General features: G+C 48.4%; 3 protein-coding genes across 12 annotated transcripts; 1 reads left to right on the top strand and 2 right to left on the bottom strand.

The window, feature by feature from the left end:
• Positions 1-353: 353 nt before the first annotated feature.
• On the bottom strand, positions 354-10543 carry JMJD6 (jumonji domain containing 6, arginine demethylase and lysine hydroxylase). Of its 3 annotated transcripts, XM_089901640.1 has the most exons (7): positions 10131-10543; positions 9228-9616; positions 8506-8792; positions 7525-7622; positions 6935-7023; positions 6090-6228; positions 354-5304 (listed from the first exon to the last, which is right to left on the bottom strand). In XM_089901640.1, the coding sequence occupies exons 1-7, from the start codon at positions 10257-10259 to the stop codon at positions 5173-5175; spliced, it is 1263 nt and encodes a 420-aa protein (XP_089757766.1). In that variant the 5' UTR covers positions 10260-10543; the 3' UTR covers positions 354-5172. The 3 variants fall into 3 exon arrangements, with proteins under 3 accessions (XP_089757766.1, XP_089757764.1, XP_089757765.1); XM_089901638.1 differs by lacking the exon at positions 6935-7023 and having other exon boundaries at positions 7487-7622; positions 10131-10539; XM_089901639.1 differs by lacking the exon at positions 354-5304 and having other exon boundaries at positions 6096-6228; positions 6935-7028; positions 7487-7622; positions 10131-10541.
• A 371-nt stretch (positions 10544-10914) lies between these two features.
• Positions 10915-16989, top strand: METTL23 (methyltransferase 23, arginine). Of its 2 annotated transcripts, XM_022589500.3 has the most exons (5): positions 10915-11019; positions 14987-15091; positions 16091-16328; positions 16414-16498; positions 16658-16989. In XM_022589500.3, exons 2-5 carry the CDS (start codon positions 15008-15010, stop codon positions 16821-16823), a joined length of 573 nt encoding a protein of 190 aa, XP_022445208.1. In that variant the 5' UTR covers positions 10915-11019; positions 14987-15007; the 3' UTR covers positions 16824-16989. The 2 variants fall into 2 exon arrangements, with proteins under 2 accessions (XP_022445208.1, XP_022445209.1); XM_022589501.2 differs by lacking the exon at positions 10915-11019 and having other exon boundaries at positions 15003-15072; positions 16089-16328.
• Positions 16990-17259: 270 nt separating this feature from the next.
• Positions 17260-20451, bottom strand: SRSF2 (serine and arginine rich splicing factor 2). 7 transcript variants are annotated; one of them, XR_002646825.2, is made up of 4 exons: positions 19868-20451; positions 19335-19645; positions 18953-19056; positions 17260-18324 (listed from the first exon to the last, which is right to left on the bottom strand). XR_002646825.2 is itself a non-coding variant. In XM_022589498.2 (3 exons), the coding sequence occupies exons 1-2, from the start codon at positions 20227-20229 to the stop codon at positions 19342-19344; spliced, it is 666 nt and encodes a 221-aa protein (XP_022445206.1). In that variant the 5' UTR covers positions 20230-20451; the 3' UTR covers positions 17260-19056; positions 19335-19341. The 7 variants fall into 7 exon arrangements, 3 of the variants coding, with proteins under 3 accessions (XP_022445206.1, XP_022445207.1, XP_022445205.1); XR_002646824.2 differs by having other exon boundaries at positions 17260-17709; positions 18216-19645; positions 19868-20450; XR_016389057.1 differs by having other exon boundaries at positions 18801-19645; positions 19868-20450.
• Between the last annotated feature and the right edge of the window lie 72 nt (positions 20452-20523).

The following is a 20523-nucleotide window of genomic DNA, read 5'->3' as shown; positions in this document are numbered from 1 at the left end:
ATTTTTGTCACCTGTCCACCTTGTTTTAAAATATACAGTTGACCCTTGAACAACATGGGTTTGAAGTGCATGGGTCCACTTAGGTGCAGGTTTTTTTCAATAAACGCATACTGTGGTACTACACAATCCGAGGCTGGCTGCAGAAACCAGAACCACAGATACAGAGGGCTGACTATATGTTTTTCTTGAATTTTCCACTGTGTGTAGGGAGGGTTGTTACCCCTAAACCCTGAGTTGTTCAAGATCAAGTGTATATCTAAGAGGTCCTATTGTGCAGACAAACTCAGTACACTTTATTGACTTTCAGATGAGTAAGAATGAAAACAGGGACAAGACAATGCAAACAGCCCAACCCCAAATCAAGTTGCTTTATTTAAAATGATGAACAAGTTTCATCCCAGTGAAAAGTTAAAAATGCCAATCCAGTTGCGGCCCCACCGGCATTTGGTGGCAGACCCCACGGGTAAGACCCAAGCAGAACTAGGAGGCGCTCAGGGTGCTCTACGTGACCCCGGAGGAGGCACCAGGCTCTCAGCAGACAGTCCCAGTTCCTCTGTAGTGTCCAGTCCCCGCGGAGACAGCAGGCAGGCGGGGCCAGTTCTCCTGCTCCCGGGAGAGCAGAGGATGGGGCCAGGTGCTCCAAGTTTTTGAACTTGAATCATGAGACAAAGTTGAGAGCCACCTCTGCAGTTTTGCTGCATACAATGTAACATCCGTGTAACATCACGACAGAAGCCGGGGAGGGGTGGAGTATGAGGAGAAACCAGACTCCACATGGAACCATCAGCGGGACCCAGTACACAGCAGGAACGACTTATTTGTGGAAATGCTACATACAATTCAAGAAACCTACAGCTGCGTGCTTATACGCCTACTTCCTAGACAGTGGTTTTTACATTTACTACAAAACCCCGGTTCCACCCCACACTCTTTTCTGGAGTCCTAAAGCATATCAAGGCGGAAACTCTAATAAATGTGTAAAGCACTTGCACCAGCAACCTTCTTGCTGATCCTTTGTTTAAATACCTTTAGCTGATTCACAAAGAAGCTGCGTCCTAAGTTAAAAATACAGCTATAATTATAATTATGTTCTTTTATGAAGATCTCATAAACTTGCATTTAGTAAGGACTGAACTTGCTTTTCTGGTCACGGAGATGGACGTGCACGGCTCTACCCACTCTGACCCGTGGCCCTTGTGAACAACAGCCAACTTCACTGTCTGTGAAGCTCCACGAGGTCAGGGAGCTGCGTTTATCACTGTGGCGTCTACAGCACCTAGAATAGTGCCTGGTGCTGAAACATTTGTTGACTGTTTTAATAATTAACAAATGGGCATCTGCAAGCGTGAGCAAAACGTGAATGATGTCCCTGCTTTTGGTGGCTCTCCCCTCAAAGGCATCACCCTCAACACAACAGCGCTACTGGCCCCAGAGGCCCCTGTGTGCGGCACTGACCACCTTGGGCTGATGGTAAAGCCTTTGGCACCTCCCTCATCCCCAAAGACCCAGAGCCCTCCTGATGTCCTGGGTCCCCCGCTCCTGTCTCGCCCACCCCACTCCTCCTCTACAGTAGTTATTAGTCCGGATCCTTTCTTCCAGGACCCAGCTTGTCGGCTTTAAGATCTGCTGTCGTCTCAGAAAATAATCTCTAAAAATAGTTTAATGTTGTATCTTTCTCCTTACTATCCTTGACACCACTCAAAGGAGTAGCTCACGCCAGGTGGGTAGAAAAGGTTAACTTTAGAACAGATGGACCCTTGGTTCCTGCTTCCTACCTCACCGTGATCACCCAGCCACACTCCACTGCTTTCTGTTTCCCCACCTCGGCCCTACTTTGCTTCCACAGTGGTGTGTTTGCCTGGCCCACAGTGACAGTAAAAGGCGGGCTTCTGAATCTCTGGCCTGGCTAAGACAACGAAAGAGTGTCCCACAGTCATTCGTGTGGGGTGGCGAGACCCAAATGTAATCCGTGCTACCCAGGCACTTTCAGGAGAGGTGACTGCGGGCCTGTCAGACGGGCTGGATCCCTTATATCTGGGTATTGTTTTTCAAACAGGAATCACTTTTGGCATCTGGGGAAGTAAAACTGGGTGGCTAGTCTCTCAAACCAAACTTCCACTTTACAATCCCTGCTGCTGCAAATGCATCCCGCCGCGCCCCCTGGTGGCAAGAAGCCTGTTTGGTGGTTTCATCCTTTCAACTGAAGTGGAGGGAGGCGCAGTTGGTATGGATTTTAGAGGAAAGGGAGTGAGTGTGACAGACAGCCCGGTAGCAACACTGGGAAAAGGAAAAAAGCATTTTGAAGATGTCAAGAAAAGTTTTTTAAAAACGAGGAGGAATGCCATTCAAATATGAATAAAATCTCTCAGGGTTTGGATCTGCTCACAACCACAGACACTGGAGCCAGAGGGCCAGTGAGGGGGAGTGGCAGGTAGAGCGATGCTAGGAAGTGAGCAGACGTTCCATCCAACCCAGACGCGTGTTTTGGTTGGCATTTCAGAATGCAGAAAACTGGACGAAGACAAAATAGGGGACCAGCCTTCTAGAGTAAAAGCCACATGACCGACCCAGAGAGTCAGGAAGTGATAACTGGTCTATCAAACATGGAACATGTGGCAAAGAAGCGACCAGGAGTTCCCTGATCACACCTGCTTGAAGGGAGGCTTTTGAGAGACACCACCATACAGCTCCAGCCACCTGCCCACACACCTCTGCACCAGTGAAGCTCCTCGGCCCCAAGCTACCGGTGCCCTTCCCTTCCTCATTCCAGCCCAGAAAATGCTTTTCACAGGGGCACGCCCTCAACAACCCCCTCTTAGGGTGAATTTAGGGACAGATGAAGGCGAGCAGGTGAACTGACAGGGCAGGAGATGGAACCCGCTGGGCAGTCCCTACCAGAGTTAGTTAGAAGCCTAAACAGATCCCAAAGGCCAGAGGCACCACCTCTGCATTTATTCCCAGCATGTAACACGATCCCCACCTAATGTCTGCAGGTCCAAGAAGTGGGGACACTATCATGAATCCTCTTACAGAGTGACAGCTTCTGACTTATGGATCACGTGGTGGGAATGATGGTGACAAATCTTTTAAGAACTTGGCCCTGTTTATAATTTAAGTTCTGTGATGACAAAATTATCCCTGGACTCTTAACAGCCTCTCTCATTGTGGAGAAAAAGTAACGAATCCTAAGATAGCACTAGGCAGTGGTGAGTGGCCGGGTTACTGCCACCGAATGCGTTTCTGGACGGATGACGGCATACAGGAAGGCGGCACACTCGCGGTCCTTACATGTAATCTCTTCACACAGAGCTCACCGCTCACCACTCTTGGCGTCTCCGCTTGCGTGCAGCCGGCCACGTGGACGGCAGGGGCCCCTCGCCAACACCAGCGAGGCAACAGATGCGACAAGGCATTCAAAGGATCACAACCCTCCAGCCTTGAGGTCGACCAGCTTGGTTGTAAAGGAGAAGCACAGCACCTTCTCACGCGACATCACGGAGGCCTTCGGTGCTTCACTAAGCATGCAGAGTTTTTTAACTTCTTGACAATCTAGTCTCAGTAAGCAGAAAAAAACAGCATTTGACCGGAGACGGGAGCTTGGGCCAGAGAGGATTATCCAAATTCAAAGAAGACAAAGGAGAAGGTAGGAGCAGAAGACAGGAAAACTGAGTTGGGTGGCCGCCAACAGCTCACGTGGGAGCCACTTCAGGGAGAGCTTCTGCTCAGGGGTGAGCACGGCCTCCACAAGTGTCCCTAATCCTGCCAAGGAAAGTACAACTGCCTGTAATCAGCATGTAGACAGCACAGCTTCGGCAAAGCTGGAAGGATATGTTAAAAGCAGGACCCCCAGGACCCCAGGCTGATGTAATGGTAGGGCTTTCTCTAAAAACTTTTCTTACAAAGTCACACCCCAAGGGCAGACATAAGTCTACAATATAGAAAAAACTTAAAAAAGCAAGAAGAGAAATCTAAGTAGCCTGGGAAAAGGACAACTCAGGTTGAGAAATGCACCATCTAGTCGATAAATCCACTTGATTAAGACACCCGAATTTCCCCCACGGAATTCCAGCCAGACCCCAGAGAATGAGGAAAAGACGACAGAAAGGAACGTACGTCCTGTTCATCACATTTAAGCAAGTGCTAGGCTGCTTGGAGATACAAAGAACGTAACAGGAACGTCAGCTGCAGCAGTAAGGGACTTTAGACAGAGTCCCACAGGCTTCAGTATTTCACTATCTTCCTTGAAACCTCACGTCTTTTTCTCTTTTTTTTTTTTTTTGTGGGCCTTGTCAGGCGGCATGCGGAACTTCCCCAACCAGGGATCAAACTCGTGCCCCCTGCATTGGAAGCTCGGAGTCTTAACCACTGGACCGCCAGGGAAGTCCAAAACCTCACCTCTTAATGCTACCTATAGTTGACACTTCAACTAGCAGCACATGGACAACAGGGTTCTGGGGTTTAAAGACCCTGGATGCACGCAGAGTCACCAAACTTCAGTGGGAGCCTGTGGTGTGCCCAGCACCAGAGCAGGTGCTTGCAAAAAGATTAGCTTATGGATTTTTATCTCAAGTTTTAATTTATTTAGATCCTATAGGGTTTAAAACAAAAACCAAAACCCATTGGAGACATGATTAAGATTTTATAAGGAATCTGCAAGCGCTCAAAGCAGCAGTGGCAAACTGGGAGAAAAAGCAGGAGGCCACGCCTCAGGCTCTTCAGAAGATATGAGGTAACTTCTCAGCATTCTCTTACTTTACTGCGGTAACTATCAATTCCCCATCAAGGGCACCCACCAGCGGAAACACTATCTTCTCCCAAGATCATGACAAGAAGAGCAACAAGGGGATATTCTGGTATTCTCCAGGAAAAAAGATCCCAAGATATAAAATGAATTTAACTTTTATTATTAAATAATGTAAAGGGTTCCCTTGGCACCATCCACATCGTAGATTCTCGCCCTTATGCATAAAACAAGCCACGTTCACTTGCATCGGTAGTGGAGAAAAAAGCTACTGTAGCAAATGCTAAGTGACTGGACTCCCATTCCCAGAGCATCCTCATTCTCTGGCTTTCGCTGGCCCTCCCGGGTCTGTAGGATCCACAAGGCTGCCCCCCAGGGCCCTGCCGCAGGCTGCAGGCACATCCTTGCACACAGACGACAGCCACGCGCGGTCACCTGGAGGAGCTGCGCTCTTTGCTCACACAGTCGTCCTGGGAGGTGGTGTCCCCGTTTCCCACTGCACTGCACGTCCTCCTCTTCTTCCTGCGGTGCATCGTCCCCTCGCCTTCAGAGCCAGACTCGCACTGGACATGGGAGGAGAAAAACAGGGGTTCGGTTGGATACAGCCCAGTTCTTCGCTAAACGAACCTCGGCCCTCAGGAGACAGCACGATACTGTCCACGCCTCCCTGAGGCAAAAGGGCCATTTAGGACACAGTCGGGATATCCGTCTCCTCAGACCCCAAGGGTCCCTCCAGTGTTCTCTAACAGAAGGGGTGTTTGTTTGAAATCAAGATCCCCCTCTAAGAGTGTGTGAGAGCCAGCACTTTGCGATGGCATCGTGGAATTTCACTGCACAGCACTTAACACTCATAAAACACACGGCCTCCTCCAAAGAGGAGGCAGGATCAGTGGATCACACAGTCATGAGACAGGCATTTCATCTGCTAAAAGCACCGGTGCTCTTACCCAGTGTTGTGTTAGCTTAAACAAGGTGACTGAATTTGCTGAGTTTCTAGGCTTATAATTTACTATCCATGGGGGAGATTCCTAACGTGGGCTTTGAGTTTGGAGAATTCTTGGAGGTGGAATCCTGACACCAGTGTCCGCTAGCTGTGTGATCCCGGGTCATTTACAGAATCCCCAGACACTCCTCTCACCTCCAGAGATGATTGTAACGATTCACTAATATATGCACAGCTGTAAAACGGGCAAAATTCACCCCACAGCGAGAACGTGGGCAGCTGCAGTTCTTGGAAGAAAGCGAAACACGTTCCCAGCGTCCTCCCTCCCGGGTAGGAGGCGGGAAGGTCACAGCTGGTTTTCAGGGCGACCAGCCCCGGAGGCCTGGGCCGCGAGCACGGACTCACCTCTGAGTCCGAGTCGGACGAGCTGGAGCTGGAGGAGCTGGACGAGTCGCTGGAGCTGTCGGAGGCGATCCCCGTGGACTCCTGCAGGTCGACGGAGTCAGCCAGCACCGCCAACTCAGGGTGCTCCTGCCTCAAGATCCTGAGAGACAAGACCCGGGTCCTCAGTGCTGGGACAGGCAGCGACGCCCACACGCAGCACCCCAGACTCAGAGCTGAGCCCTGTCTCTCCTAGACGCGCCTGTACGGTGCTGAGGACACGCGGATCCACAGGCTGGGGACGAAACCCCCCATGCTGCTCAGGCTTTCCTGAAAGGAAAACTAGCCACACACAACTCGCTACCCGCTGTGCAGACGAGACAGACGTGCTGCTGAGACGTGAGGCAAATCTTCCTCGAGTTAGTCTTAGTTTTCCCCTCGGGAGAAACAATCTCTCTCGCTCGTCGTTTTTCCTGAACCTTTCCTAGCTGTTGTTTGTTAACCTCTCCTTTCCACAGCACAGTACTTAACGATGGGAGCTGGGCTTGGTTACATTGGTTTGTAAGAGACAAGAAGTATCAAGCAACAGAGAGGGTCCCCCCTCGCTGGAAGCTGAAGCTGAACGGGACTGTCGGGGCAGCAGGCAGCCCTCCCCTTGGAACCTATTCTGGCGGCCACTGCAGCCAGGGACAAAAGACCTGCTGTTCAGGACGGCCTTCAGCGTGACCAAACGGCAGCACGCGGCGGCCTGCGGGACAGAGTCAGTGGGCCTCAGATGCCCGAGAATCTGGGGAGAACAAAGCCACCACCCTTGCTGGCCCTCTCAGCAGGGAGGTTGAGCACTGAACAAGCCAGAATCCCTCTCTTACCCCGAGAGCTGGTCCCTCCAGGTCAGGGTTGGGACACAGTGGCACGGGGTGGCTGGGGGTGGCTTGCACTGCCGCTGCCCGTGCTGTATCTGTTCTGTGGATAAACAGAGGAGCTAAGTCTCCAGGGCAGTCACCTCGCTCACAAGAACTGAAGGTCATAAGTTTAAATGGGAATAATGCTTTGCGGTAAGAAAAAGAAATAACCAAAATAAAACCCAAACAAAACGGCTTCCTTTGCTAGTGCTAGCTTTGGGAAACAACCAAACCAAAAACAAAACAGAAAACGAGGAACAATCCCAATTGTGACCATGTTTTGACCGAGTGGCTTCAATCAAACATGCAGTCTTACTCTGTCACCTCAAGGCTGGCAAATATCCTGAGAACTACCCCTGACCTTGGACCCCCTCCTCTCCCCGTGAGGCTGTGCGGCCCCGGCTTTTCCCAGGCCCGTCTAAAATCAGCACATGTTATGGCACCAGTGGACTCTTTCCATTTTATCTCTGGGGTAGAAGTTGGAACAAAGCAAAAATAAGAAAAAAAAAAGTCTCTCACCTATACCATTTCCTTGATAACTTTGGTCTCCCTCTTACCGTCTTGTGCCAGACAACAGGGAAGTTGGTGCTGCTGGCAAAATTCTGGGTAATGGCAATGGTGGTGTCAAGGTTGAGGACAACGTGCCACCAGCCTCCTGAAATCCAACAAGTAAACAGTTAAACAGGATTGGTTCTACACACAATCGCTCCATGACATAAACTTCACATAACAAACAACACAAACTTCAGAACCTGGGGATTCCTGTCCACAAGGGACAGCTTTAGAGACATAGGACCCAGAGAGGTAAATGCTCCTCCTGAGGGCAGCACTCACCAACGACCTGTTTGTGTAAAGTTTTACTGGAGCTTGGCTGCACCTGTTCGTTTATGGATTGTACGTGGCTGCTTTCCTGCCACTTGGGCGGAGCTGAGCAGTTACCACAGAGACTACCCAGCCCGCAGTGCCTAAAATATCTGTTCTCTGGCCCTTTTACAGAGTAAACGTGTCAGGCCCTGTTAATCCAAAGCTGTGACCAGAACTGTAAAGGTAGCAAGTTCTTCAGTTTCTAGATGGAGGATGCCCATCTTGAACACCCTTACTTCCCACACTCAACCTATCAAAACAAAGTGTAGTTTTCAGGTGTAGGATTTCCTGCCTCTTGGCTCCTAAGTCACTCTTTCCTGACTCAATCCACCCAGTGCTACACTGATCAAAAACCCCATTTATAGAAATTAAGCACAAGTCACTGAACATATTCAATAAACAAAGACACTAAGTATCTACTAGGAATAAAAATGAATAGGCTCTCTACATACAGGAAGTTTATCAACAGTCATTATACATTCAGGTTACAAGAAACGTGGACAGCAGCCCCCTGAGCATGTGAGCACACAGCAACACATCACGGTCAGAGGCGGGAACCAGTCAGTTCACCCAGAGTCAGCGTGCAGAGGGATTTCTTTGACTCCCCCTATATAGTTGTGTTCCAAAATTACAAATTACTGAATTCAAAGAATGTACTTTCAGTTCATCTGTACCTGGTACAAAGACAGTCTCTCCTGGTTTTTGTAAGATTTCCAGGGGTTTGAATTCGGGTGGCCAGGTTGGAAGCTGTGTCCGGGGATAGATGATATTAAACCAAGTAATAGCTTCATCTTGCTGGTTCCCTCCTTCTTCTCGGGTCACCTTGATGAGTTCCCTGGGCGTGCTGGTAGGGAACAGGCACCAGCGCTTGTGGCCCTGGACTAAGGCATTCCAGGCACTGGTTCCCAGGGGGTCGATGTGAATTCCGGTTCCAGAGCGTGGTGGCCCCATCACAAACCACCTAAAGGATGGAAACATCCAAGATATGACGTGTAATTTAACCACACATACACACCACAAAAGAAGCTTTAATTTTACACAAACATGTTATCGTTATTTCAAACACTACACACATTCTGGTATGCAGAAACGCTGAGGAAATTGTGCATGGACTGACCCCTAACAGAAAAAGGAAAAATCACCAACATGTCTTACTGCTGGACTTGAACTATTAAAACATCCCTTAGAGATCACTGGTTCAACTTTGTTTGCACGTTTGAATCACCTGGGGAGCTTTCAGAAATCCTGATGCCCAGGCAGGAGGAGCCCTCTAAGTAAGTGCCATGTGCAGCCAAGAGAGAACCACTTACTGTTTTGGAAATAGATTAGCTGACTGAGCTCAGCTGCTCCTGCTGCTGTAGACAAGATTATAACCATACCACTGCCCAGTATTTACCTGTAAGGGGGCCTGCGCTTCTCCCCCGCATACTGGAAAAGGTCATCGGTGAAGAACTTGGGCACCTTGTAGTCTTCCAAAAGTTTCCTTCTTTTGGGGTGTTCCCCATAGCTGCTGTCAAAGATGTAAAGGGGGCTGTCATCTCGGGTGCTCTCCATGTACTCGATGTAGTATTTCATCTTCATCTTCACGGAATAGCCGTCGTTATCCTCACCACACTTGAATTTCTGGTTCCGGTATTTCCTTTTGAGGCGCTCCAGAGTCCATTTCTCCTGCGCGGACCAGCCCTCTTGGGCATTCAGCAGAACCACGGGCTTGTACGGTCTTTCGTAACGTTCCACAAATTCACCCACCGACAACTGTAAGGCGTCTGCCCTTTCCACATTGTCCTGAGGGAATCAGAAAAGACCTATCGCATTAAAGAAAAAAAAAAAAAGTCCGGCGGCGGTTAAGGGTGTCCCCCAAGGCCAATTAGCAATCACATACCCAAGGAACCAGATTCTATTTCCGGCTCCTCTTAGGGAGGGAAAAGGACCTGCGTGTGTTCGGGCACTGCGCACCGAGCGCCACCGCATCAGGGATGGGGGGCTTCGCGTCTTCCACTCGTGGCTTTTGACAGCCGGCGTCCCTAGGGCCCCGCCGCCCAAAGGGATGCAGGGGTGACAGGCCTCGTGAAGGGCGTCAGAGGCGTGGGACTCCAGCTGCCTCGGCAGGCGCGTTTGCGGCGCATAGAAGGAGGCCCACCCTGGGATCTGGGCCCCGATGACCTCGACCTCCGCGGGGTGCGGGCGAGCCCATCGTAACTCCAGGGGCCGTGCTGGGCGCGGACCCCGGCCCCGGTAGAGGTGCGCAGCTCCCGGGGATGCCCGTGCCCCGCCCGGCCCGCGATCGCGGCCCGCTCACCGCCACGGCCGCCGGGTTCAGCGAGAAGCTCTCGTAGTAGTTGTGCCGGATCCAGTCCAGCGAGTCCTTCAGCTCCGGCCGCGCACTCCGCTTGGCCTCGCGGATCCGCTTCTTGCTCTTGTGGTTCATCCTGCAGGGTCACCAGCTGGTTCCGCGACGACCCTGGCGCAGCTCGCTTCCTGCCACCAGTGCGTCCCCTCCCCGATCCGGGCGGCGGCGGCGGCACCAAATCGTCCTTCGCTCCAGCCCGGCGCCTTTAAAGTCGCCTTCCAGAAAATTCACTCCCTAACCACCTCCCGAGCCTCGGGTTGGGCCTGCGTCGGCCGTCTTCCCCGCCCGCTACGGCCTCTTGCGATAAGCCATTGGCCTCCGAGCCTCTGGGGTCCGCCCTCACACACGCCGGGTCTCCGCCATATTGGGAAGGTCAAGACGCTCGAGGCACCACCTCGCTGCGGCCCCGCCTCTCCCGCACCACCTTGCGGTTCGCGTCACTTCCGGCAGCCAGCTGTTCTTTCGTGGCCGGCTTCCGTCAACCTCACAGTTGGGGCTTCCTGTCTTCTGTGTCTCGTTGGCCGGGTTTCGGGTCTGTTCTCGCCACGTGGCCATTTCGTCGCCCGAGGGGTGCTTACCCCCTTTTGCCGTCGGGTAGTAGCGACCCGACGTGGCGCCGGGGAGACGGCCCGAGCCGGTCTGAGAGCACCCGCGCGTGCAGCTTGGCAGCCTGGCGACCCGGCGCCCTCCCCTGCTCCCGGCCTGCCCGGGGGCCACCGACTCTCCTCCGACCGAGCGTGGTCTCCGAGGGCATGTGGTCCGGGCCAAGCGTTTTCGGTTCTCGGAGGAGCCGGGCCTGGGAGCTGAGGGGGCCGTGCTGGAGGTCCGCGTCCCGCAGGTGCGTGCGGAGGCACCCGCCGGGAAGCGCAGTGGGGCTGGAGCGGTTCTCAGCCGACCAGGGGCTATAGGGAGGGGGGTCCGCGGCTTCCCGCCTTAGGCTGGACCACAGAGCGAAACGGTTTGGTACGAAGCCGTTTGGTAGATTAAATGTCTTTCAGTAAGAAATTTGAAGACCCTGCTAGGAAGGAGACCTTTCCATACCTAATATTTCTTGCCAGAAAAGTGGCATTCTTGACACCTAATATTTTTTTGATCTTGTTGAAGGGCTTCTTAATTCAGTTTCTGGGGGCGGGGGGAAGGGATTTCCAACCCTCACTAACCAAATAAAGTTTCTCAGGCTGGCATTGCTTCCTTTCAGCTCATGGCTGACCCCGAACTCTCTCAAGAGCAATTATATTTTATATATCTCCAGTTTTTCAAAGCACTTTCACATTGCAGTGTTTCATTTTTTTAAACATCTTTGTTGGAGTTTAATTGCTTTACAATGCTGTGTTAGCTTCTGCTGTATAACAAAGTGAATCAGCTATATGCATATGTATATCCCCATATCCCCTCCCTCTTGCGTCTCCCTCCCACCCTCTTTTTCCCACTCCTCTAGGTGGTCGCAAAGCACAGAGCTGATCTTCGTGTGCTATGCGGCTGCTTACCACTAGCTATCTATTTTACATTTGGTAGTGTATATATGACAATGCTATTCTCTCACTTCGTCCCAGCTTACGCTTACCCCTCCCCCCCGTGTCCTCAAGTCCATTCTCTACATCTGTGGCTTTATTTCTGTCCTGTCCCTAGGTTCATCAGAACCTTTTTCTTTTTAGATTCCATATATATGTGTTAACATAAGGTATTTGTTTTTCTCTTTCTGACTTACTTCACTCTGTATGACATACTCTAGGTCCATCCACCTCACTACAGATAACTCCATTTCTTTTTATGGCTGAGTAATATTCCATTGTATATATGTGGCACATCTTTTTTATCCATTCATCTGTCGATGGACACTTAGGTTGCCTCCATGTCCTGGCTATTGTAAATAGTGCTGCAATGAACATTGTGGTACATGACTTTTTTTTTTTTAACATCTTTATTGGAGTATAATTGCTTTACAATGGTGTGTTAGTTTCTGCTTTATAACAAAGTGAATCAGTTATACATATACATATGTTCCCATATATCTTCCCTCTTGCGCCTCCCTCCCTCCCACCCCTCTAGGTGGTCACAAAGCACTGAGCTGATCTCCCTGTGCTATGCGGCTGCTTCCCACTAGCTATCTATTTTACTTTTGGTAGTGAATATGTCCATGCCACTCTCTCACTTTGTCACAGCTTACCCTTCCCCCTCCCCATATCCTCAAGTACATTCTCTAGTAGGTCTGTGTCTTTATTCCTGTCTTGCCCCTAGGTTCTTCATGACCTTTTTTCTTTTTTTTTCTTAGATTCCATATATATGTGTTAGCATACGGTATGGTATTTGTTTTTCTCTTTCTGACTTACTTCACTCTATATGACAGACTCTAGGTCTATCCACCTCACTACAAATAACTCAATTTCATTTCTTTTTATGGCTGAGTGATATTCCATTGTATATATGTGCCACATCTTCTTTATCCATTTGTCTGTTGATGGACACTTAGGTTGATTCCATGTCTCTGGCTATTGTAAATAGTGCTGCAGTGAACATTGTGGTACGTGACTCTTTTTGAATTATGGTTTTCTCAGGGTATGTATATGCCCAGTAGTGGGATTGCAGGGTCATATGGTAGTGTTCTGTTTTTAGTTTTTTAAGGAACCTCCTTAAGGAACCTCCTTTTTAAGGAACCTCCTTATACTGTTCTCCATAGTGGCTTTATCAATTTACATTCCCACCAACAGTGCAAGAGGGTTCCCTTTTGTTCATACCCTCTCCGGCATTTATTGTTTGTAGATTTTTTGATGATGGCCATTCTGACCAGTGTGAGGTGATACCTCATTGTAGTTTTGATTTGCATTTCTCTAATGATTAATGATGTTGAGCATCTTTTCATGTGTAACAGCAGCTGGTGGTGTAGGTATTGGCGGTAGCAGTTTAAATATGAGAAACAGCTTAAAAGGAGTTGAAGGCTGGAGAGGAACCCATTTCTGGCAGTTTCTAAATGCCTGCACGTTGAAATACCCCTTTGGATTTTTTTTTGCTGCGCCACGCGGTGTATGGGATCTTAGTTCCCTGACCAAGGATCCAACCCGTGCCCCTTGCAGTGGAAGTGTGGAGTCTTAACCACTGGACTGCCAGGAAAGCCCTCCCGACCTCCTTTGGATTTCTTCCCAAATTTAGGGAGTGGGTGAAGATAGGCCTTGTGAAAACAGATACACTTTTTTTTTTTTTTTTTTTTTTAACACCGAAATCTGCATAACTCACTCCTCAGGTCAGAAATCCTTCATTGTACTCCTGGGTAAAATCCACCAGGGCAGGCATTTTAATCATGCCTAGCATATTTTAGGCACCAATATTTTTGTTGAGTGTATTGAATGATTAGGTTCAGACCTTCAGTTCCTTCACCTTTGATATTTTTACCTCTTCAGCCTCCTTTCCTACCTCCCCAGGAGGGACACCCTTTGCTCTAGCAAACAAAGTCTTGCGATTTTGCAGTTTAGCAATCGCTAACTTTGTATACTTACTTTGTACTAGGTAGTTTTCATCGAATCTTCCTAACCTTTCTATGAAGATAGTATTTTGCAGTTGAGGAAACTGAAGCATAGACAGGTTAAATAACTTGAGTGAGGTCACACAGCTAGTAAATTATAGATCTCAAGTTTGAACTCAGGCAGGCTCATTCCGGAGTCCTGAGCTATGTTACCTTGCCTCCCTAAATACCATGCTCTCATCATTCAGTGCCTCCCCAAAGGCTTTGTAAGTTGCCTGCCTTCCTAACTGCAGGCTTCAGCTCTTACTCAAACCTCTTCTAGGATGTCATCCTAGAACCCCACTGTTCCTCCTTAGCATTACCAGGTTATGCCTGTGCTTAAAATCCTCCAGTTATCTTCTCACTGCACTTAAATAGAAGCAAAGCTTCCCGTGCCCTACAAGACCTCACTAGTCTGGCCTCTGCCTTGCCTCTGACCTGTGCTTGTACTACGCAGCCCTGCCTCCAGCCCTCAGGCCCACACTGCCAGGGCTCTCTGTGCCCAGTGAGAGGCTTTTCAGTTCCTGCTTCAGGGCCTTTGCCTGAATCATTCTCTCCCTATCTCGAGCAGACCCCTTGTGGTCACTGCCCACTCCCATTTCTCTCACATTACCCTGTTGCATTGTGCTTGTTGCAACCAAAAATATCCACTTGCTTACTTGTTGCTTGTCTCTCCCCAGTAGGAGATAAATATATGTGTATGTAGTTCATATTCCAAGAGAGTTACATCCTCAGCCTATAATAGCCACTAAGCCACTCAGGCCCTGGATAAACTCTTGTTGAGTAAATGAAGGTATGAAGAATGCCTATCACATGGTATTGCAGTTTTATATCCCGACCCTCCCCCCACCATAGGATGCAAACTGGAGAGAGGGAACTGTTGTTTTTGTAATGGATGCCAGTGCCAAGCGCTCAGTAATTGTTGTATAAATATTCTTTCTTAAAAAACAAATTTATTTATTTTTGGCCGCATTGGGTCTTCATTGCTGCGCGCGGGCTTTCTCTAGCTGCGGCAGGTGGGGGCTACTCTTCGTTGCGGTGCTCGGGCTTCTCATTGCGGTGACTTCTTGTTGCGGAGCACGGGCTCTAGGCTTGTGGGCTTCAGTAGTTGCAGCACGCAGGCTCGGTAGTTGTGGTGCACAGGCTTAGTTGCTCCACAGCATGTGGGATCTTCCTGGACCAGGGCTCGAACCCGTGTCCCCTGCCCTGGCAGGCGGATTCTTAACCACTGCGCCACCAGGGAAGCCCTGTATAAATATTCTGACTTCCAGCATGAGTTATTTATGGCATACAAAACAATTCTTTTCAGGTCCTGCATCTTCAATATGGAATGTATGTTTGGCCCTGTGCTGTGGTCCTGGCCCAGTACCTGTGGTTTCACAGAGGATCTCTGCCAGGAAAGGCTGTCTTAGAGGTACAAGTGCCCTTGAGGTTTGCGAAAATCCTAGATTATTTTCCAATTTAAGTCTATATGCTGGTTATTGGGTTTTGTTAGGTATTTTTTAGGGATGATCTGGCCAGCTTGTGAGGCAGGTGAGCTAAGAATGTTTTTAAAAGTGTTTAAAAAGAAAGTATGCACCAGAGACCATATGTGGTCCACAAACACTAATATTTACTGTCTAGCCTTTTAGTCTTAAAATGTATCCCATGCTTTCTCACCACTCCATCTGGCTCCACTGCTGAAAGCTTACAGCAGAAATACTATGCTTAAACCCAAAGCCTAAATACAGAAGCTTAAGAACATCTCTTTTTTGCAAAACCATGTAAATGAAATGAAGGCATTTGGTGCTTACTTCTGGCCCAAAGTAGTGATGATTGTCAGCAATTCGGTAAAGGTCGGGAATCTCTATGCCCATCCTCAAACAGGAAGCATGTGTTTCAACTGATGCAAATAGTAATATTTATGAAGGCACTCCTTGGTATTATTCCTTAGTATGCTTACGCTCCTTGCTGCTCTCAAGACCCAACTGGAAAATCCCATTAAATATAAGAAAGTCATGTTGCAGACCTGTCAGGTTTTAGCCACATGAAGGCTATTTATAATTGGTAGTAACAACTGAATGGCTGGCTGTGTATCCACATCACCCACTGAGCTTTGAGAGAGCTGGTGTCGTTTATAATTAGCTCCTTATAGATCACAGACCCTCACAGTTCAAACCCGTTTAAGGGTTGTCAGAATTGAGGGCCCTTTAAAATGCTGAAATGGGTTATAACTCCTTTGACCCAATTAGAACTGCCATGACAAATCTGGAGGAAGTGCCACATAGTAAAGCAGTGTTAAATTATGGCATGTTTTATAGATATGGCAAACTATCTTTACACATTGACCAATGCAAGCATGAAATGAGAAATCATTTGCCAAGATCCATTAATTCTTTCCAGTTCTAAGCAAAACCTTTAACCTTGTCATTAGATTGGAGCTGGAGTGAGCCTTCCAGGAATTATAGCTGCAAAATGCGGTGCTGAAGTAATACTGTCAGACAGTTCAGAGCTGCCTCACTGTCTAGAGATCTGTCGGCAAAGCTGCCAAATGAATAACCTGCCTCAGGTGCATGTTGTGGGACTCACATGGGGTCATGTATCTCGGGATCTTCTGGCTCTACCACCGCAAGACATTATTCTTGCATCCGATGTGTTCTTTGAACCAGAAGGTAAACCTTTTTTGCTCTTCTCAGTAGTAAATTTAGTCAGAGATACAATGGAATTAAAGTCTATTAAGAAGTTTTTTCTTCCCAGACTTTGAAGATATTTTAACTACAGTTTACTTTTTGATGCAGAAGAACCCCAAGGTCCAATTGTGGTCTACTTACCAGGTAAGAAGGTAAGCCTGAACAATCCTGCTTTACTCCCAATTTTATTAAAAGTTAACCCAAGCCTTACTACTCTACTCATTCAGTGTGTAGTTTAAGGATATAATGAGAATATATCTAAAGCAAAACAGGAAAAGCTTGGTTTTTAAAAAATAATTTATTTTTTTCAGTGCTGACTGGTCACTTGAAGCTTTGCTCTACAAGTGGGACATGAAATGTGTCCACATTCCTCTGGAGTCTTTTGGTGCAGACAAAGAAGATATAGCAGAATCTGCCCTTCCAGGAAGACATACTGTTGAAATGCTGGTCATTTCCTTTGCAAAGGACAGTCTCTGAATTATACCTAAAAGCTGTCTTGGGACAATGTCAATACTGATTAGCAACCTGGCAAGCCAACTGTGACTCAGACCACTTCAGCTTGGTTACAGTGGATCTGAAGATGGTCAGATCTGTTGACTTTAGATTGTGACGGGTCACATAACCATTAAAACAAAAATTAAAACTCCTATAAGAAAAAGAACTTCGATTGTTCCTAAGTCATTAAAATAGGGCATAAATTAGTTTATGAGAAGAGGGTTACTCAAAACCTTAACAAAGTGCTACCTTAGAGCATTGAGGATAGTAGGTACTGAACTGGCATTTCCACTTTATAACTTAGGGGGAAAAAAAATCAACTATTAAACATTTCATTTTAATTCTATACAGTCAGTAACATTCACAAGATAATTGCACAGGTCTTTCAAGTAAACGGGGGAAAAAAGACCAAGACATATTCTGAGAAAAGCTAACACCAAGAAGACGTTTTAATTAAACTACAGAAACAATGGTTATAGTACAGAATATTCATGAGCAAAAAGATACACCATGTTATAAGTACTTACAAAGTTACAAACCATTTGTTTCCTTAACATTTTCCACATTTTAAGTTCATACATGAAGATGATCGGATTTACCATTTTGGGGGGGGGGAGGAAGGAAAAAAAGGTGTATTTATCATCGCTAGATGTGCTCACTGTATGCTCCGTTATTTATATGCAAGACCGGGTGACTGGAAGTGCAGTTGTCAGGCATTTTAATAAACCGGACAGCCATTTGTTTCTGCACGACAAGGCATCTTTACACAGGAGCAATCAGGAGAAAACAGGAAACAGCCAAGCACTCTGCACTGCAACACGCCACCTTAACAGCTAACCAGCATTACTCAACTGCTACACAACTGCGCCTAGTGCACAAAAATACATAAGAGAAGAGATTAGAATTGTGTTTGGTAAACAATCCTTTTTTTAAAAAAATCAAGTCTTTTCACCTGAAAAGTCTTTATACAAATTTGGGTTCAGTTTACCATTTAGACCTGAAGGTAAATAACATATACAAACAATTTACACCAACTTTCGGAGGTTTTTAATTTTAAGGTATGAAGGCAATGTTGAGTCAATCTCTTGACAGCTTTAGGCTGTGTGTAATGGCTGCACACGTTTCCTTAAAAGTCAGGAGGCCACAAATTAGGTTACCAATCTGTTTAATTTCAAACAAAAAAAGTCAGCACTATATAAACAAAAAGGAAATTTTACCTCAAATATCCAAGCCAATAATGAAATCTGAAGTCGTTCACCTCACTAAATTACAAGAAATTTGAATAACAGCAACAAAATGGCACATAAAATGAGTTTGCCACCTGAGGCAAAGCTTAAAACAAGTAAAAAGTTAGACAAAATGTTACAAAATAACCTTTTCAATAGCCAGTTGCTTGTTCCAAGGACTCTTCAGTGGACTGAGTACTACTGAGTACGTGGGTCCTTTTCCCCCAAGTCTTCCTTTATGTTGCTTGTCGACACATCTAGGTTTGAAAAAAAATAAGTTCAGTTTACCTTCCATTATTACAAAATCACCAAAGGTGCACATGGTTTTAATTTCAGTACTTACTAAGGGTCTGGTGAAACCAGTAGGTTACAGAAAGGTTCCAACCAGCCACTAATCAGTGTTTTAAAGGCCCAATTAGGAAAACTTCACAAAGGCTACCATCAGCATTAAAAGTTTGTGTTTATGTATTCTTGGCCAAATAACCCAGGTGAAAAATGGTAAGGGGGGAAAAAAGAAAAGAAAAAAAAAAGAGGGCTGTATCCAAACAAAAGCAACTCGAGATCAGACAATTAGTCTACATTTTAAGTTTTTAGTTTTCAAATGAAACACATTTGGCATTTCAGAATGCTTTAACATCTGAGCTACTTAGGGCCCTTTCCTTTTAAAAAATAGGACCAAACAATTTGAGAGTTAAAGACACACTATCCTTTCCCCACCCAGTGCAATCAATACCTGTAAACTTTTGGTTCCAAAAGTTCAATGCTTCGTTTTTGCAATTCGTTTGCGCCACATCCATTAGAATAGGAAGTCCCGTCAGCACAACAATAGTTGAACTGATTGTTTTCTCTAAGAGGATAGTGCATCTTTAACATTTAAAGACAAACCTGCTCCAATACACGCCCACAGAAACTGGTCCCTGGAGGATCAGCCAAATCAGTTAAAATCTGCAATACTGGCCAATATTCTTTTATCAAACAGGAGACCGCAGCTTTAAAGGGGAAAATGCAGACGTTGGATAAAAACAGCAAGAAATAATCATTTTCATTAATAGGTCTCAAAACAGTTTATGAAACAGCCATTATTATCTAAGCTTCATACACATCCTTTCTGCAGACCCCTCTCTTCAGTTTTACTCCCAAAGCCGAGTTAGCTCAGAGCAGCACTCCTAACATGAGGAGTCACTTTTATATTAATCGGATCAAAACAACTACTCCAAACCCCATTTCTGAATTCGGGCCATGAGCCTCGGAGCCCCGCAGACATTACCATTTGCTTAAGAGGACACCGCTCCTTCCTCTTCAGGAGACTTGGGAGGACTCTTGGATCGCGACCTGGACTTGGATTCCCTCTTGGACACGGGTGGAGGGCTCCTGGACCTAGACCTGGACCTGGACCGCGAGCGAGATCTGGAGACAGACGAGGACTTCGACTTGGACCTTCGCGCCGATCTGGACTTGGAGGTTGATCGCGATCTTGAGCGAGTACGGGACCGAGACTTGGAGCGGCTGTAGCGAGATCGACTCCGGGACCTGGACCGGCTCCGACTCCGGGATCGGCTGCGGCGACGCCGCCTAGGGCTGCGGACAGGGACGGCGGCGCGTTAGGGTTCCGCGGCCCCGCCCGCCCGCCCAGACCGCCATTATCTCGCCGCCAGACGCCATTTCCCTGGTCGCGAGAAGAGGGCCCCCGCCCTCTCGCGGCTCGCCGGCTCTGCCCGGCCGCCACCACGTGTCCCCGGCAGGCCTTTGTGAGTCACCCAGGCCCGCCCGGAACCCCGGCCGCGACGCCCACCCGCTTACCTGCGGCTCCGACGTCCGTAGCCACCGCCCCCGTACCTGCGGGGCGGGGGTCCCCGGCGGCTATGGTGCGAGTCCGGGGGGCGGCCGTAGCGCGCCATCTGCACCCGCAACTCGCGGCCGTCCAGCACGGCCCCATCCATGGCGTCCATGGCGTCCTCAGCGTCGCGCTTGTCGTGGAAGCGGACGAAGGCAAAGCCGCGAGACTCCTTGGTGTAGCGGTCCCGCGGGATGTACACGTCGCCGACGCGTCCGTACTTCTCAAACACGCGCCTCAGGGTGTCTGGCGAGGTGCGGTAGGTCAGGTTGTCCACCTTGAGGGAGGTCATGCCCTCCACATCGGGAGGCGGGCGGCCGTAACTCATGGCTCTGAAGAGACGGGCCGGGGCCCGTGACTGCGCGCCGACGGACTAACGCCCCGGCGGGCTCGCGCGCTCGGCTGCGGCGGCGGTTTCGTCAGCCTAGCTCGGCTCGACGCCGCGCCTCTCCCCTGGCGGTTGGTTTCCGCGTGGAAACGTTTGGAAAGGCCTGACTAGGACAACTGAGAACGCGCTGCGCACCTGGCTCCACTAGAGAAGCAACTGGACCGGCGGCCGGCTCCAGTGCCCATTTATATCCCTCTTCACAAAATGGCGCCCGCGCCACCCGGAAATGAATCC

The sequence above is a fragment of the Delphinapterus leucas genome, chromosome 19 (genome assembly GCF_059928025.1).
Source record: "Delphinapterus leucas isolate spDelLeu-1000000601 "Yukka" chromosome 19, BTC_Dleu_Yukka2, whole genome shotgun sequence".
NCBI classification, from domain to species: Eukaryota; Metazoa; Chordata; class Mammalia; order Artiodactyla; family Monodontidae; genus Delphinapterus; species Delphinapterus leucas.
Note: the sequence above shows the minus strand (reverse complement) of the source record. Positions and strands in the feature narration are given on the sequence as shown.